This window comes from Cricetulus griseus, chromosome 2, assembly GCF_003668045.3.
Source record: "Cricetulus griseus strain 17A/GY chromosome 2, alternate assembly CriGri-PICRH-1.0, whole genome shotgun sequence".
Classification (NCBI taxonomy): Eukaryota; Metazoa; Chordata; class Mammalia; order Rodentia; family Cricetidae; genus Cricetulus; species Cricetulus griseus.
This window is the reverse complement of record NC_048595.1, coordinates 25,060,523-25,078,945: the sequence shown is the minus strand read 5'-3', so window position 1 is coordinate 25,078,945 and position 18,423 is coordinate 25,060,523. Positions and strand designations below refer to the sequence as shown.

Below are 18,423 nucleotides of genomic sequence, written 5' to 3'. Positions count from 1 at the left end.
GACTTAGCTTCATGTTGTCTTATCTTATATCTCTTGTAGGTTACCTCGTTTTCTTGCTTATTCTCCTTTTCATGAGATCGATCTGATATTAACCTTCTAACCCCTTCACAGGAAAACATCTTGAACAAGGAAAATGAAAAAAAGACTTCAAAAATTATTCTTTTTAGTTATTTAAAATAGGCTTGTAGAAAAAAAACTATCCTTTCTAAATAAGTAAATATAAATATTATTGATTTCTCTTACTTCCTTTAGGAAATTTTGATGTCTTTCTTCCTTTCATCCCCCACCTCCCTCCCTGTAGACAGGGTTTCTCTGTTTTGCCCTGGCTGTCCCGAAACTTTCTCTGTAGACCAGGCTGGCCTCAAACTCACAGAGCTCCACCAGCCTCTGCCTCCCAAGCATTAGAATTAAAAATGTGCACCACCACTGCCAAGCTCTTTTTTGTTGTTTTTTGTTTTGTTTTAGCTTTACCTTGATGTTTCTTATTGGGGAATATCTATTCCTAATTACCATTAGGTCCTAATGGTGACTAGGAGCTATTTACAAAATGGCATTCACTGTAGGCTGATTTCTAAAGGTCTCTGAGCAATTCTTTAGCCCCTCCAAACCCCTGCTTTCCATCATAGCCTAGCTGCCACTCTTGGATTATACATGTGTATTTCTCTTAATCCATTTTCCAACTGAGCACTCAACTCCACAACCTTGAAGCATGGTCCCTAAGTTTCCCCCAAGACAATGCCTCATGTCTGACATACAACTAACTGCCTATGGAGTTTGTGAGGCCAGGACAGAAACTGCTTTACAGTGTTAACCCCTTGATCACCCTCTAGTCCCATGTTCCACAGTGCTCAGCATGTGGGACCTCAGGCTCTGTAGATTCTGGAACTCCATGAAGAAGGACAGCTTGCTTGTTATCATAGATCCTTCAGCATTCCTGCATGATCTGTCTTCCCAAGGCATTTACCATTCTTCCACCATACTTCTGCCTTATGTATAGGGTGGATGGGCTAGACAGCTTTAACTGTGGGCTTGACACAACCTACAATCACCTTGGAAGAGAGTCTTCATGAGGAATTATCTACATTATATTGGTCTGTGGGGTATTATCTTGGTTATTGAGGTGGGAAGACTCAGCCCACTGTGGACAATACCATTCCTTACACAGAGGGGCCTCTGACTGTGTAACAATGAAGAAATCTAGAAGCAAGCAGGCAGCAAGGATACATTCATTTCTCTGATCTTGACTGCAGATGTGAGGCATTAGGCTCCTGCCCTGACTGCCACCCAAAGGGAGTATAACATGGAATTGAATACCAAACAAATTCTTCCTTCCCTAGATTGCTTTTGGTCAAGGTATTTTTTGTTTTGTTTTGTTTTTCAAGACATGGTTTCTCTGTGTAGCTTTGGAGCCTATCCTGGCACTCGCTCTGGAGACCAGGCTGGCCTCAAACTCAGAGATCCGCCTGTCTCTGCCTCCCGAGTGCTGGGATTAAAGGTGTGTGCCACCAATGGCCGGCCTGGTCAAGGTACTTTTATCCCAGCACCAGAAATAAAACTAGGGTAGCAAGGTTATAACTTCCCCTGCTTTTATTAGCTACAGAGTTTTTTCTTATTATTTGGGAAAAAGTTTCAGGAGTAGGGAAGAAATGACTTTATTGCCCCATCTTATACCATAGTCTACACTAAGTAGACATTAAGTCTGTCTCAAGTCTACATCATCTTTTAATCCTGGAGACTCTTATCATTAATAGCATTCTGGTCCACAGGGGTAAGTTCTCGCCAATGTCAATGTTGAAAAGTTTCTAAGAAACCAGATCTGATCAGTGGTAAACCCATGTTCTCTGTCTTTCTGTCTCTGTCTCTCTCTGTCTCTCTGTCTCTGTCTCTGTCTCTCTCTCTCTCTCTCTCCAGGCTGAGATCAATATTGGGCAGTAAACTATAGTCATGCTAAAAGTAAGACACTCCTAGGGTCTGTGATAGTTTACATTGTCAACTTGCCTTGGAAATAACTCTCAGGACCTGTCCTGAAAGAATCTTCAAGATTAAATACATTGGAGGGGGATCATTTCATGAACCAGGTTTTCAGACTGCATAAACAAGAGAAAGCTGGCTAAGTACCCACATTCATCTCTCTCAGCTTCCTGACTGTAGACACATTGGAACCAGCAACCTGCTGCCAGACCTTCCCCGTCATGATGAGCTTCTCCTTGAACTGTGAGCAGAAATAAACCCTTTCTTGCTTAAGTTGCTTTGGGCTGTCTGACATTTTGTTTCAGAAACCAGGAAAGTAACTAATATAGGGGCAGCCTGTTGACCAAGCATAGCAAGAAGAAACAATATGAGAAGCAGAAGCCCAAAGAATAACAGAAACCCCAAATTTAGACCACCAGCAAAGATAAGGTATTAGTCTTAAGGGAAACTGGAGGAGAAATTACTTTTTCAGAATCCAAAGGAAAAGGAAGGTCAGTGAGTCTAGTGACATCATACTGTGAGGTCAAGAGAAATACTTTTTGTGGCTTAAACCCATTCCAAGACATCGATGTCTTTCAGACTCTCTGCCTGTCATTGCTGCAGGCCTATAGTATAGTTTCTAATGTTCTTCAGACCTGGATTTCACTGTAGAATTCAGCTCCCAGGTACCTAGCACTGCAGAAAAAAAGAGCAATGTAGAGGCAATAGTGGTAGTCCATCTAAGTGCATGGACCAGAGAGCATGTCCTGATGTTGACAAGCCCTGTTTAATTTCATCATGGTAACAAGCATTAAAAGGATAGCACATGGATTTCACTTCACAGACCAACTCTGGTTGATAATAACTGCTCGCAGTACCATCAGAAAACTGATTCTTCAGCTCTGGCCAGCCTCAAGGGCATGAAATCATACAGTTGATTAGCGATGCCTACCCATGGAGGTAGATCTAGAGAACCAAGTCATTCTGTCTCCTATTTCCGTAGTGCATTCTCTATAAATGTTACTGTGAGTCTCTCAGTGTTGTCATTCAAGTCATTGGCCAGAGTTGGACAAGACAGAGTCAAGGGCAGTGTCATTAGGTGCAGTGTTGAGAATGACCTCCAGGTTAACACAAGTGCATCATCGATGAATACAGTTTATCACAAATTAGATTGATTTTTGTTCCATGTATTTAAGTGTGTGTGTGTGTGTGTGTGTGTGTGTGTGTGTGTGTGTGTGTGTGTACTCACATGCATGGGGATCAGAGGATAACTTCTAGGAGTCAGTTCTCTCTTTCTATTAACTGGGTCCCAGGGATCAAACTCAGATCATCAGGCTTGAAATGATGCCTTGACTGAATAATCTTATCAGCCCTTAAGATTCATTTTGAAATTGTGTCCTATGCCAATGCTGTGTCCAAGACAGATTTGCTGAAAACCTTCTACCTGGGACAGGCCACAGGGGAGAATATTCCTTGTCCAATGCCCATTGTAGGAATGAGAATCTGGGATGTCGGGGAGGAAGGGAATCACAGGAGGAAAGAGATAAGTGCTCAAGATATTGACTCCCAAGGTTCCGCATGTAGATGGCAACACTCCCAAGACCCCAGTCTGTGTCTGAAGAAGCACTGAGACTCATGGGAGGAAAATGAGCAGTACAGCTTTCACAAATCACAGCCAAGTAAATGAACAGGCACACGCATGTTCAAGCAGCTCATAGTTTTATCATAAAATATAAACGTTCTAAATTAAGTGTCTTACTTTCTATCTTACCAACAACAACAAAAACAAAAACCAGTCATGTTAGCTAAATACAGGTGCCTGTGTGGTCTTACAAATAGGAGGGTGCGTCTGCGGTGTGTGCTACACGCAAGGGGAGCTATGAAGGTGAGTGTTGGTCAGTAGATGAGTCTGGTCTTGCTGTTTTCTGTCGGCCACCTGGTTGGAACCTTGGCTTTCCAAACTTCACACCAAGCTGTTGCAGAATCCAGAATTCCAGAATCTTTAGCCCTGTTCCAAGGGCAAAGAGAGGCGGGGAGAGAGAAAGAAGTCTAAAAGCGTATTCCATTCCCACTGGAGGAAAAATAGGGGCTGTTCATCAGGGGGCCGCTGGACGCCGAGTTGAACCTGGAGGAGAGGGGAGATAGATGCAGTGATGAAGTCTCCAGTGTGCCTGGAGAGACTGGAAAAAAAAATAGTCTATTGATTTTTGTGGCTGTCAAAGGCTGGGAAGCTGGAATGAGCTTGGAGGCTAAAAGCTTTAGCATCATACAAGGCTTTGGCTCTGGGCAAGTCAAACACATTTAAAGGACAATGAAAAGCCATGTCCCTTGCTATGTTGTTGCAGGGAGCTGCTGGGAGTATGTAAGGATGAAGTCAAGAGTGTAGGCTGTCACCATGAAGGGGCCACAAAGAGTGAAGTTACCTGGGTCTGAGCCCCTCACCTGTAGGTTTGTGAGCACCAGTCTGTCTTAGGGAAGCAAATGCCTTAGGGAAGTCCACAACATGGCAGAAAACAGAACCTGTCCTGGCACCTGAACTCAGAGTCCAGCCAACACCAGTGCAAGTTCATTCCTTCAGCCCCTTTATTTCAACACTCCCCAGGAAAGTGAGCCTGAGACACCACTGTGTGAGTGCCTGGCATGTGGCTCAACCTTCAGGGAAGAAAGAGCAGGGAAGACATGTGCCTCAGCTTCCAAGAGCAGGGATCCACGCACCTCTCCGATTTCTTTACCAGCACACATATTTCCAAACAGAGTTCAAAGGCCGTCTGTCTCCTCTGTGGAGCTCCCCCTGACCTCTTCAGAGGGGAACTGACTTGCAGACTTCTGGGATCTGACTGCAAAGTCCTCACCCATCTCCTATCATACTTTGAATGGACATCGAGCTTAATACAAATTGCTGCAGAGCAAACGGCTAGATTTAGTCTAATCCAGGGATTCTGGACCACTTTTCAGCTGGGCAGATGCATATTACAAGAGAGAGTCACCTTCAAAACACTCTCCCATAAAATGGAGAGGCAACAAAGTGGGAGGATGAGGGGGGGGATGGAAATCACGGTGTGGGTGTAACAGCCTCAGCTGCTTACAACATCTGTGGCTCCCTAGTTACAACAGTCCACGGAGCAGCTAAGATTTCATTTCCTTCTCTCTAAAATAAGTTCCAGGACCGCAGTGAAAGCACCTGGTTGTTCACTACTCCATGCTCAGCACCCAACCCAGGACCTGCCAGCATTTCCCTAACAGGCAAATTGCCTACCAGAAACACATCGCTTTTTCTCTTTTAAAAACTGTATCGATGATATACACAATACATAAAGAACTCAAGAAACAAGACATCAAAATACCAAATAATCCCATTTTTAAAATGAGGTATAGATTTAAACAGAGAATTCTCAACAGAAGAATCTCAAATGGCTGAGATACACTTAAAGAAGTGATCAACATCCTTAGCTATCAGGTAAATGCAAATCAAAATGACTCGGAGATACCATCTTACCCCTGTCAGAATGGCCGAGATAAAAAAAAAAAAGAAAGAAAGAAAAACACTGATGACAGCCTATGGTGGAGAGGATGTGGTAAGGGGAACACTCCTCCATTGCTGGTGGGAGTGCAAACTTGTACAGCCTCTTTAGAAATCAATGTGGTGGCTGATTTTCTCAGAAAATTGGGAATTAATCTACCTCAAGACCCAGAACTACCACTCTTGGGCATACACCCAAAGGATGCTCAACCATACCACAAGAACACTTGCTCAACTACGTTCATAGCAACATTATTCATAATAGCCAGAGCCTGGAAACAACCTAGATGCCCCTCAACCGAAGAATGGATAAAGAAAATGGGGTAAATCTATACAATGGAGTATTACTCAGTGGGAAAATAAAAACCAATGACATCATGAAATTTGCAGACAAATGGATGAAACTAGAAAAAAATCATCCTGAGTGAGGTAGCCTAGACCCAGAAAGACAAACATGGTATGCATTCACTCATAAGTGGATATTAAATGTAAAGCAAAGGCTAACCAGCCTACAATCCTCAGCTCCAGAGAAGCTAGGTAACAAAGAGGACCCTAAGAGGGATAGATGGATCTCCTTGGGAAGAGGAAGTAGATGGGGTGTCCTGGGTAAGCTGGGAGCGGGGTGGGAGAGTAGAGGAGAGGGGATGAGGGGGTGGAAACATGAGGGGTCAGGATGGGGGAGGGGGAGATACCTTGACAGAGGGGCCATTGTGGGGTTAAGGAGAAACCTGGTGCCAGGGAGGCTCCCAGCAACCCACAAGGATGGCCCCAGCCAAGACTCCTACCAATAGTGGAGAGGATGCCTGAACTGGCCTTCCTCTGTAATCAGACTGGGTGACTGCCCTAAAGCCTTCTTCCAGTACCTGATGGAAGCAGACACAGAAATCCACAGCCAGGCACTGGGAGAGATCTTGCTAAGTACCTGTGGCGCTGACCATGCCTATTTGGGCGTGGCCACAGGTGTGTAGGGGGCTGTTAGGCCTGAGGAGGAGACAGGCTCTCTCTATAGGGGTTCAATTGGTCGGATCTCGGAAGGTAGCTGAGATTGGGTGCTCGGAGCGCTGACCCTGGGTTATCGGTTTCTCATGTAAGTGATTTCTCCCCAATAAAATTAAACGTCACCCCTATCCCGGGTATGGCAATATTATTTCAACAGGCCGAGCTCCCAGAGTTCAGTTGAAGAGAGGGTGGATTGTGTGAGCAAGGGGGGTGTCAAGATCGTGATGGGGAAACCCACAAAGACAGCTGACCTGAGCTTGTGGGAGCTCATGGACTCTGGACAGACCCCTAGGGAGACGGCATGGGACTGACCTAGGCCCTCAGCATCTGGGTGACAATTGTGCAGCTTGGTCTTTTGTGGGACCCCTAGCAGTGGGACCAGGACCTGTTCCTGATGCATGGTCTGGCTCTTTGGAACCTATTCACTATGGTGGGATGCCTTGCTCAGCCTTGATGTTGGGGAAGGCAGGGGCAGGGAAGCTTGGTCCAACCTAAACTTGGTGTGCCATGCTTTTTTGATTCTGATGGGAGGCCTTATCCCATCTGAGTGAAGACGGAGGAATGGGAGAGGGGTGGTAGAGGGGGTGGGGAGTAGGAGGAGAGGGAGGGAAGGAAAACTGTGGTTGGCATCTAAAATAAAATAAAAAAATGAGGAAAAAAATGCCAGCCCAATGAGATGGCTCTGTGGGTATGGGCACTTGCCTCATCAATTTAAGTTTGATCACTGAGACCTTCAAGATGCCTGGAGCAAACCAATTTCCACAATTTGTCTTTGGCTTCCACATACGTTACACATCATATGCAGGCCCCCTCCATGCACACACACACGAGTAATATAATTTTAAAATGTTAAGGATGAAACGGGCTGCTAAAGGCAGAAGATCAGAGAGGGAAAGCAGTGGAACCTTCCAGATGTTTGGGCCGTGGATGAGCTACTGGCTTTTTGCTTGTAGCTCATTTTATTTTTAACCCTTTATGTTCCTGACTTAACGAGGTCTATGTACTGTGACCACTTCCCATGTCTCTTGTATCTTCTACTTTTGCTGGAATTTTATTTCCTAATAAATGAAATTAGAGGGGAGAAAACGTGCTGAAGGGCCCGGAGAGATGGCTCAGCAGTTAAAAGCATTGGCTGCTCTTCCAGAGGATTCAGGTTTGATTCTCAGCACCTACGTGATGGCTCACAGTCATCCAGAACTCCAGTCCCAGGGGATCTGGCACCTTCTTATGTTATTGGGCACTGCACACACATGGTACACATATATGCAGTCAAAATATACATACCCATAAAATGAAAAACAAAGTATTTTTAAAAATCCATTCTGGATTATAAATGATTGAAAGTAATGGTAGACGGTGTGTGCCTGTTATCCCAGCGCTTGGGAGGCGGATACAGGATCACAAATTTGAGGCCAATTCAGTCTCACTAGACCCTGTCTCATTAAAAACATGGGCTGAGGTGTACTTCCGTGGCAGAGTGTTTGCCTAGCACGTGGAAAGCCCTGGGTTTAATTCCCAGCACTGGAAGAAAAGAAGTGATGTTAATATAAGATGCCCTGGGTTTTGATTGGATTTATAAAATAAAAGCTGACACGGTAACAATGACTATCAGTAGCAAATTAGCCATGTTGTCTCTCATTTCTGGTCACTGCACCCCGTGTCCCTAGCTTCTCTGGGTAGATCACTTGCAATCAGACCAACTGCCAAGGGTCTAGACAGCAGAACACTTGAGGGTCAGGAGGAGAAGCGGTGTATGGACTAAAGCTACCAAGGCATACTTCGTGGAGGAGAGGGAAGAGGAAGGGGAGGAGCTACATCAGCTCCTAGCTGTGGCTCTCAGCCTTCCTAACACTGTGACTCTCTAATATAGTTCTTCATGTTGCGATGACCCCCAACCACAGAGTGATTATTTTCATTTCTACATTATAACTATAATTTTGCTACTGTTATGAGTCATAATGTAAATGTCTGTGTTTTCTGATGGTCTTAGGCAACCCCTGTGAAAGGGTCCTTTGACCCTCAAAGAGATTGTGACCCACAGGTTGGGAACCACTGTCCTAGAGTGAGGCAAGCATGGGTCCTGATTGATCCGGGGCCGCTGATATAATACTGTTTCCAGAGCAAGTATTACTCATGCCCCAGGAAATGCTCAAACTTATTATTTTATTGCTTGGAGGAGACATTGTGTAGTTGTCATTCCTGACGGGGTATGCAAATCAACAGGGCAGAGGGACTAAAGGGCTTCCCTCCTCCTCTTCTGAGACCTTGAGGCCCTTGCTCCTGTCTGCCCCACTGCATCCCCTCCCACCTCGGCTTCTGATGACCTTGCCTGTCCTCCAGACCAAACTATCCACCAGTGGCCATGCATACATCTCCCCTTGCCTGATCCAGCTCGCCAGGTCCTGTCCAATCATGAGCTTCATAGCTTCCTCGGCAACTACACTACCCAGAGTCTCCCATGTTGGCTCCCATAGTACCTAGCTCTCATTCTCCCACTCGGATCCGAGCTACCATGTGCTCTTCTCCAGAATCACTTCCTGCACATGACCTCCATTCTTTTCCTGACGGCCTCATGGTACACACACACACACACACACACACACACACACACACACACACACGCACACATGCACACCCATACGCACACGCAAATGCACACCTCACTAGAAGTTGCTTCCTAGCCCCTTTCCTGGCCCCTTTGCCCAAGTGACTCATCTTGTCTCATGCCTTCATCTGTCTTCCACATCCTAATGACCCCCAAATTCATTGCCCCAACCTTGACCCCCAAGCTCCAGGCTCCTGTCTACCAATAGTTCCACTCATCTGTCTGTGGTGATTTGAAATGATAAATGCCTCTGCCCGTATTCTCAGGTATTTGAACACTCAGTCCCTAGTTGGTGGCACTGTTTGGGGACATGTAAGAGGTTCTGCCTCCCAAAGGAACTATTTTACTGAGGGGCAGGCTTTGAGAGTGTAAGACCTCTCTTGACATCTCGCTTGCTCTGATTCATGCTGTGGTTCAAACTGTGAGCTCTCAGCTTCCTGCTCCTGCCTCCATGCCTGTTTGTTGTCATGCCTCCCCTCCGAGACGGACCTGTCTCCCTCTGGAACCGTAAGGTCAAATAATCTCTTCTTTCTATAAGCTGCTTCTGGCCATGATGTTTTATCACTGTGTGAGAAAGTGACTAACACTGACTAGCAAGTTCAGTATCTAAGACTGAACCCTTGATAAACAGCCTTGCCGTCGCCGTTGCAACCAAAGCATTTGCCACTGTCAGTCATCAAGTGTACACAGCACAGAAGCCTGGGACTTGTGCCTGCCCCCAAGCCTGTCCACCCTCGTCCTTTGTCCTCATTCTGTATGCAACCGTGATCAAGTCCCACTGGTTCTGCCAAGAAAATGAACATTCTAGATAGGTTCACATGTCCCTTTTCTTATAGGCGCCACTCTCCTCCATGCCATCTGCATCTGTTTCACAGGCAGTATTGAGGACCCCAGGCTTGACCCCTGCATCAGCCCTCACTCCCGTTGCCCTTTCTTCATACCATGGCCAACATGATCTGCTCTATACAGGGAATGAAAGTATGTTCTTCCCCAGTTCAGAAGTCTCCATGGTATCCTGCTGTTCTCAAACCATGGCTGACCAGGCTCCAGACCTGTCTAGCCCTGGCTGATTCCCATTCCACCACTCTCACCATCCTGTCACACTCCAGCCACTCAGGGGCCCCTTTGCATGTCTAATCATTCTGGGTAGAGTGCTTGTCTCTCACACACACACATGACTATGGTTCAGGAAGACTTCCTTGCCAGGCATGGTGGTTCATGACTTAGTCCCAGTACACCTGTTATGTGTGGGAGACAGAATGATGGCTATAAATTCAAGGCCAGCTCTAGGTAGCATAGTGAGACCTTGTTTAAGGAAGGAGGAGGAGAAGAAGCCACCTCCTCCTTTGGGCCTCTGATGACATGTTTGCATCTTATTCCCCCACCCCACCAACACACACACACACACACACACACACACACACACACACACACACACAGAGAGAGAGAGAGAGAGAGAGAGAGAGAGGTTGAGAGAGAGAGGTTGAGAGAGAGAGAAAGAGGGAGAGAGAGACTATGAGATTTGTGAGAGAAGAAAACACTTTGCCTTGGAAAGTGCCAGGCACTGGAATTGCTCTAGCCAGTTTTTTGTTTTGTTTGAGACAGGATCTCACCATGTAGCCCAGGCTGGTCTCAAACTCAAGATCTTCCTAATTCATTTCCCAAGTGTTGGGATTACAGGCATGTGCCACAAGTCCAGAAATCAATCAGATTTGTATATATGCATGTGTGTGTGTGTGTGTGTGTGTGTGTGTGTGTGTGTGAGTGTGTGTGTGTGTGTGTATAGATGCTACATGCTTGTGTCCAAGTATATGGAGACTAGAAGTTAACTTTGGGAGTCTTTCTTCAGGGGCTACCTACCTTGGTTTTAGAGATTCTCTTACTGGGACTGTAGATCACCAATCAGACTAAGCTAGCCAGCCAGTGAGCTCCATGGATCCACCCATCTCTGCCTGAACAGCACTGGGATCACAAGTGTATACCACCGGGAGCAGCTTCCTATGCAAAGTCTGGGGATCGGCACCATGTTTGCATGCTTGCATAGTAAGCACTTATTGACTGAGTCATCTCCCAGCTCCCTCCATCAGTTGTTTGTCTTTTGATAAATGAACAAACCATCCTCTGTAGGGATCCAGGCTGGCACCTTTTTCTGGCCCCATCCTCTTGGTTTTCCCAGCTTCTCGAGGCGTTGTTCATCCCCACTCGCCACCTTTCCTTACTCATTGCTTCTTTGTCTCCAATGTCTCCCACTCTTCTCAGTCTTGTGCCTCAGTCTGCTTCTTGGACTGCCCCCTCCCTGTTCCTCTCGCCCCTCCCCTGTCTCCCCAAAGACACAGGGACACCTGGCCTCTGCCCTTTGTGCTTACAACGCCCCTGGCTCTCTGGACAGCCAGCATCCCAGTTTGTCCCTGTGAAGAATCACAAGGTGTAACACAGGGATGACTGCCAGCTGAGGGATGGTTCTTTGCATCCCTCGGATGCCTCACTCACTCTCACCTCCACCAAGGTAATAGATAACCTCTTGTTGAGACCTCCAGACTACACCTTGTCTCCTGTTCTCTCCCCTAGGCCTATGTGTTCACTCTGATGTGCACAGGCCTTTATTAGATCCTCAGGCCTAGCAGCCAAAAGCCTTTAATAATCCATTCCCAACCTCCCTTTCCAATCCTATTTTCCACCTTTTCCAGGGACAAATCTAATACTTCAAACCATACACGCCTCTGTTCCCAGGCCTCTAGTTTGTCTTGCACCTTCTGAGCTTGGGGGATGGGTCAGCAGCAAGTTACTTGCCTAGCATGAGGAAGGATCTGGGTTCAGTTCCTGGCACCTCAAAATCAGGAGCTCAAAGGGGCATTTACATGATTGCCTTGCCCTTTCCCACTGCAGAGCCTGACCCCCCCTCCCCCGCCACCTACATTGCCTCTCTTAGACACTCATTAGGGTCTCCCCTCAGAGGTCCTGCCTCTGGCCTGGGACCACTTCAGCTTCACTTTACCAGAGCATGCACCATCCAATCCTGTCAGTCCTCCATTTCTTCTTTATGTATATGTATGTGTGTTTGTATCAGTTTATATATGTCATATGTGGGGGGTGCTTACAGAGGTTAGAAGAGGGTATTGGATCCCCTGGAACTAGAGTTACAGGTGATTGTGAGCTTCTGGATGGTGAGTGTTGATAACCAAATCTGGGTACTCTGAAAGAACAGTAAGCTGGGGCATGTCTCCTGCCCCAACCCTCTGCTTTTTGAGTTTCCTGTAGGCTAAGTTCACATTAACTCCATGAATTAACCACAGTCCTTTTTAGTGTATGTAATGATGGTGGTGGGGGTTTACATACCATGCTGTGTTCTACAAAATAAGAAGGAGGAAAAGAGAGGGGAATTGAGGGGAGAAAGACAGGAGGAAGTAGAGGAGAAAGGAAAGATATAAAAAGAAGTCATGGATATCATATTCAAATACCACCATTGTCTACCTCTTGAATATTCTCCGAGCACCCCAGGCAATTAAATGATCTGAGAGTTCCAACTGTTAAGAAATCTGCTTGTCTTTGTTTCTCACAGTTTCCCCCAAACAGATCTGACTATCAAAACCTCTTTGAAACATCGATCACTTTTCACAAGATATTAGGGAAGATGTAATTTTCCAGAGGACAAGAGTCTGGGGTCATGCAGTGGGCCAGGTGGGGAGAGGGTGTCTGCTGGGCAGGGGGGCGGGGCAGGAATCAATGCCACCTAGAAAGTTTCATTCTAACCTAGAACCTGAGTTTCTCCAAATGAAATAACCTGCTCCTTGATCTACCTAAGATTCTGAGGTCCACAGGAGGGAAATGGTGCCTTCTGCCTTGGATCACTAATATTAGCTGAGAGTTTGGCTTATCGGAGTGAGTAGTTACTTGTTAATGATGTTAAAAACAAACACAATTTTGGTACTCCACACCATACACAATCCAAGAGGAATTTTTATCCTAACTGCCCAGTTGTGTTTGGAGTTTGCAGTTGAGCCCCTCACACAAACCCAGGAAGGAAATGCCAGACTCTTTTACGGATTGGGAAGGCTTCTGTGGATAAGCTGTGGGAGATCCTTCACCAGGACCCGGCAAACTCCAGAGGATACTTGAAAGATTAGCCTGGCAAGGACTCCAGAAGCATCAGGAAGTGGATAGGAGTCATATACAAATTAGCTAACTACATTCTTTGCAAATCATTCAATGATAATGACAGGGCGTCATGAGCCTCTTGCAGCACCCATGCAATGAATAGAGAGAGCCTACTTGCTTCTTATTGGGCATCTGCAGTTCCATAACCGACCTGTAGGTGGCAGTCTGCAAAGTACCTTCAAAAGGCTCCTCCTAGATCCCAGCCCAGGCTCACTTCCGAAACTAGGCACAGATACAAACACATGCCACCAGCCCCCCACCCGCCACTGCCATGGGCGACATATACCAAGAAAGGTTCTATGAAGCCCACCCCATTCTCCTGCCATCTATGACAGCCCTCTAGATGCAGGTCAGCTCCCCACACCCACCATGGCTGAAGACTCACCCATATCCCTGGGGGAAGAGGTATGGAGGCCCATCTCCTGCCATCGGGGTAGGATCTCGGGGGTTGGCGGGAAGCTTCTGGGGAGTCCTCTGAGGATATGGATAGTTGGGTTGGACCAAAGGGATGTAACTCATCAAGGGGGTGTAGGAAGAGCGGAAAATTTGCTGTCCCATCTGCTGTGGGTTGTACGGTGTCACCTGCAGGGCACAGAGAAGAGAGGGACAAGCTCAACATCTCCCAGCGCTGACTTCATAAACCCGTGTGCCCCTTACTTGCCTTATGTGTCTGGGCCTCAGGCCCCTAATCTATAAAATGGATAAACACTATATACTCTGTGTAGGGAGGGTTTAGTTGCTGGGATTCACATGACTGGCTTCCACCTTCAGACTTGAACAGACTGTGAGCCCTAGACAACCTCACCCAGTGGAAACCCCTGCCAGGGAAGAATGGGGCTGTGCTGTGAGGATCACTGCATAAACCTCCAGCTATGATTATCAAGCACTTGAAATCCAGCTGGGGCGAATAAGGAGCTAAGGTCTGGATGTTATTGAATTGGGATTCCTGCAAATGGCCACATGTGGCTAGTGGCTACAGTACTGGATAATAAAAAAAGAAAGTGCAAAAAGGAGGTGGGGCAACCAAAAATCCGAGGGAAAGATGGGAATTCAGTGGGATTTCTGTTGGATACCTGGGCAAATACCTGCTGAGAACTGGGGCTCCCACTTTCTCACCACCAACAAGCAAGGCACCACCCATCTTATTCATTGCTGCTGCTCCAGCTCTGAGACAGTAGAGTGAATGCAGTAAGAGAGGCCAGTAAAGAGGGGAGAGCACTGAGCATCTGTTGACATGATTGGGAGCACTCACCAAGGGCAACAGGTTCCATTACTGACAACCTGTACACTAGAAGGCCCTTTCCTCACATGGATCCCCTGTGTGCTGAGGGGAATTTCTGTCAAAGCTGGGAAAGTTTCTGCATTTCCACCAGAGATGCCACAATACTCAAGAGCCCCCCTTCTCCCTGCCTGTTCATGGCTAATATAAACCCACTTGGTAGGCGGTAGTGGATCGTGCCTTTAATCCCAGCACTTGGGAGACAGAGGTAGGTGGGTGGAGCTCTGAGTTTGAGGCCAACCAGAGCGAGTTCCAGGACACCCAGAGCTGTTATACAGAGAAATCCTGTCTCAACAAACAAACAAACAAACAAACAAACCCACCCACTTGGGCTAGCGCGTTTGAAACACTCTGGCTGTGGGAGACCCTTCATCTCACCTCTGTCACTATATCTTCAAACCCTGTGAGACAAGACACTCTGATTTTACCCTGATTGTTAGTTTCATGAGAATTTAGAATTACCTTGGGTGTACTGTGAGGGTGTTTCCAGGGAAGTTTGACTGAGGATAGAAGACCCACCCTAAACATGGGCAGCTTCAGCCCTAGGGGTTGGGGTTTTAGATTGAACAAAAAGGGAGAAAGAGAAGACCACTTGAATACCAGCCTTCAACTCCCGTTGATTCCTAACTGAGGTTGCAATGTGACCACTGCCCCATGTCCCTGGGGCCACGCCTTCTCACCATGATGGGCTGTACTTTCAAACTGGGCAGAAAAATAAAAATAAAACTTCTTTAAGTTGCTTTTGTCAGTTCCTTTATCATGGTGGTGCGCAAAATAACAGGCCCTAATTACTCCCATTTGAGAGGCAAAAAAGTTGAGGCACAGAGAAGTAAAATAACCAGCTTAGCACTGTCTCCAATCCTGAATTGTACCCAAAACCCCCAAGGTACAGATACCACAGTGCACATGTGGAGGTCAGAGGACAACCTGGGGCGTCAATCCTAACCTTTCACCTTGTTATAAGGAAGCTATATAGTTCACTGCTATATATGCCAGGCTAGCTGATGCATGTATCCCCCACCTTGCTATAGGTACACTGGGATCACAGATGCACGCTATTGAATCTAGCTTTTCATGGTTTCTTGGGGTCCAAACTCCATTCCTCGTGCTTGGAAAGCAAGCCCTTTAGCCACTGAAACATCTCCCCAGCCTACTATCTATTTCTCTCTGCTTCTCTCTATGTAGGTCTGTTGCTATATCTGCTGCCTTATTGTAGCGGTACTTTTGTGTATCTGTGTACAAGAGATTTCCAGCATGGTGGCCAAGAACATAGGCTGCTTCTGAGTTAATATCTAAGAGGCAATTGTACCTGAAGTACTTGTGTAATTCATACCGCCACATTCAGCAAATAAAACTACAGGACACCAGTTGAATCCAGACCAGAAATAAACTGTGAGTGTATTTTTAACGTTAATATGTCTTGTGCAATATTTAAGACTTACTTATACTAAAAATGTATTCACTATTTATTTGAATTTCAAACCAAACTGAGTGTCTTGTATGGGAACTAGCCAATCCACATAGCATGAAAATGACTGTTGCCTCATACATGCTGGGCAGAGCTGTGGGGTTAACTTTGGCCAACTGAAAGTGTGTGGATGTCACCATGCACAGAGCTGAGGCTCCTGGAAGCACTATGAGTTTCCTCTGTCAGTCAATGGGAGAAAAGCGACAGCTCCTGCATCTTCAGCTAAGATCCCAAAAGAGAAAAGAGAATAGTCCTGACTCTGTTCCACAGCCAAGTTCAGCCGATGAGCAAGAACTAAAGACTCCTGGAAAGTCTCTGAATTATTGAAGCTACTTGTCACAGCAAACCCAAACTTATGTGTTAGTGTTTTTGGTCTAATCTCTTTGTGATTCAGTTTCCCCATCAGTAGCATGCATTGTAAGGTGGTTGAGAAGGTTAAATTAGTGTAGGAGAAGCCTTTTGGAGAGGCCTAGCATTATCATGTAATAAGGACTCTTTTAAGTGACATTTGGGATCATCATACGATAAGTCAGTGATGGCCCAGAAAGTAATGGTGATGACCACCAGGCAAGGGTGAAGGAGCAGATAGCTTTGGGACCTAAAGACCTTATGAAGCCAGGACATAGAAGGGGAAGTCATCAACTTACCTGTCGGGAATAGCACCCCATAGGGGGGTGCACAGGTTGCTGGTAGGGCATCCTTGTTGACCGCTGTGGGTACAGGCCCTAAGGAGAAAAAGAGAGGTTCCTGATGCTAGCTGATGCTAGATGGCAATCCCTAGCCTGAACACAGAAGCTGCTCAGCATCCTACTCATAGGCCTAGATCTGCATCCTAAGTTGACCTTCTCCCATCCCCCACGAAGTTGCCTAGAGCTGACTGGTTCCCGCTGGGGCCATCACAGCTCAGGCCACCTGGAAAGCCCCCTTTTTAACTGATTCCAAAGCTGAATTGAGTATCTAGGGATGTTTAGGAAGGAGTGCCAAAGACTGACACTTTCAGAGGCTGACCTGTGTCCCTGAGAAAGCTACTCCACCTCTGTGAGAGTCTTGCCAGGCCAGGCCTGTGAAATCTGTGGGAATGACCACATTATCACTGTTGCTATTTGCATACACATCTGTGGAGACCAGAGGTGAACTTCCTGTGTCATTTCTCAGATGCTGCCCACCTTGGTTGGCGTTTTTGTTTTTGATAAGGTCTCTCACTGGCCTGAGGATTACCAAGTAGACTATGTCAGCTGTCAGATAAGCCCCAAAGATCCTCCTGTCTCTGCCTCCACAGTCCTTAGACTGCAACTCTCCCTCACCAAGCCCAGCTTTTTTGTATGAATTCTGCTGGTTCAAACCCAGGACCTCAAGCTTGCAAGACAAGCACTTCAAGGATCAGCCTGTCTCCTCAGCCATCATGGGCCTTTTCTACCTTTCCCTAAGCCAATTCTCACCTAAGTGTGAGGTGTGCTATACATCTGGGCTCCAGCATTGATACATCCATGTTCAAGTATATCTGTATGTGTATGGGGCCTACGATTCTGTGTACAGATGTGCAGCTATGCCCCCCCCACACACACACACACGCTTGTTTGGGTTTCTGCTAGGGCCAGTGTGTATCTGTTGCTCATGGTGAGGGTAAGCAGGAGGGTAAATAAAGGAATGCCAGTAAAGAGTTGAGAAAGCACCTGGGCACACAGTAAGGCCTCTGTAAATGTTAGGGCTGTCTGTCATCCCCCACTGGCCCCTCCCTCTAGGATTGCTGGCAGCTTAGCCGGAGGGGGTGGAAAGTTGATTTACAACCCTGAATAAGGGTGGGGCTTGGGATATCCACAAGTTCACACAGACACAAAACTCACACACTTAGCAGAAATGTTTCAAAGGGTAGACCAACCCATGACCCCTCCAACTGTCTACAGTCATTACCTACATCATAAGGGTGCCCCCAACCCTAGCCCTGCAGGTCCCCACATGGGGACCAGGATGGCTATGGACGCAGTCTACCATGAGATTGTAAGCTTACTTAAAACATTATCGTATTGCTTTGCAACTATTTTGTAACTTGATAGAATGATTCTAGGGCGTGGACATCATAGACGGCAGTGTCTTGTCTCAGTGTCATGTAAAGGAACTCGTGGGCCGTGGGTTTTACAACCCTATATTTAATGTGCGGATCAAGGCAACTCATCTTCATCCAGTGTGGCCCGGAGAAGCTAAAAAGATGGGCACTCAGTACCTAGCATGATGCTCAAAGCCCAGGGCACCTCTCATCCCAGGACACCTTTCCAAAACATTCTTCATCCTGAAGTGCTGTCTCTGTTCCGGCCTTGGTTTGTGTCAATCACCAAAATGGTAATGATAGACACCATGCTCCTGATGATATCCTCAGCTCCTCATGAAAGGCTCCAGGATCTTGGACGTGGCGTACCTCAGAAGCCTCTCAGCTCTTCCTGTCCCAGCTT

At 46.6% G+C, this 18,423-nt stretch overlaps 1 protein-coding gene across 1 annotated transcript in view; it reads right to left on the bottom strand.

The window, feature by feature from the left end:
* Positions 1-3,999: 3,999 nt before the first annotated feature.
* Positions 4,000-18,423, bottom strand: part of CUNH1orf94 (chromosome unknown C1orf94 homolog) — a 43,448-nt gene continuing 29,024 nt past the window's right edge. The window contains exons 5-7 of the mRNA XM_027398982.1: positions 16,624-16,701; positions 13,615-13,811; positions 4,000-4,075 (exon numbers count right to left, since the gene is read on the bottom strand). Coding sequence (XP_027254783.1) covers positions 4,000-4,075; positions 13,615-13,811; positions 16,624-16,701 — 351 coding nt within the window. The remainder of the gene's footprint in view (positions 4,076-13,614; positions 13,812-16,623; positions 16,702-18,423) is intronic.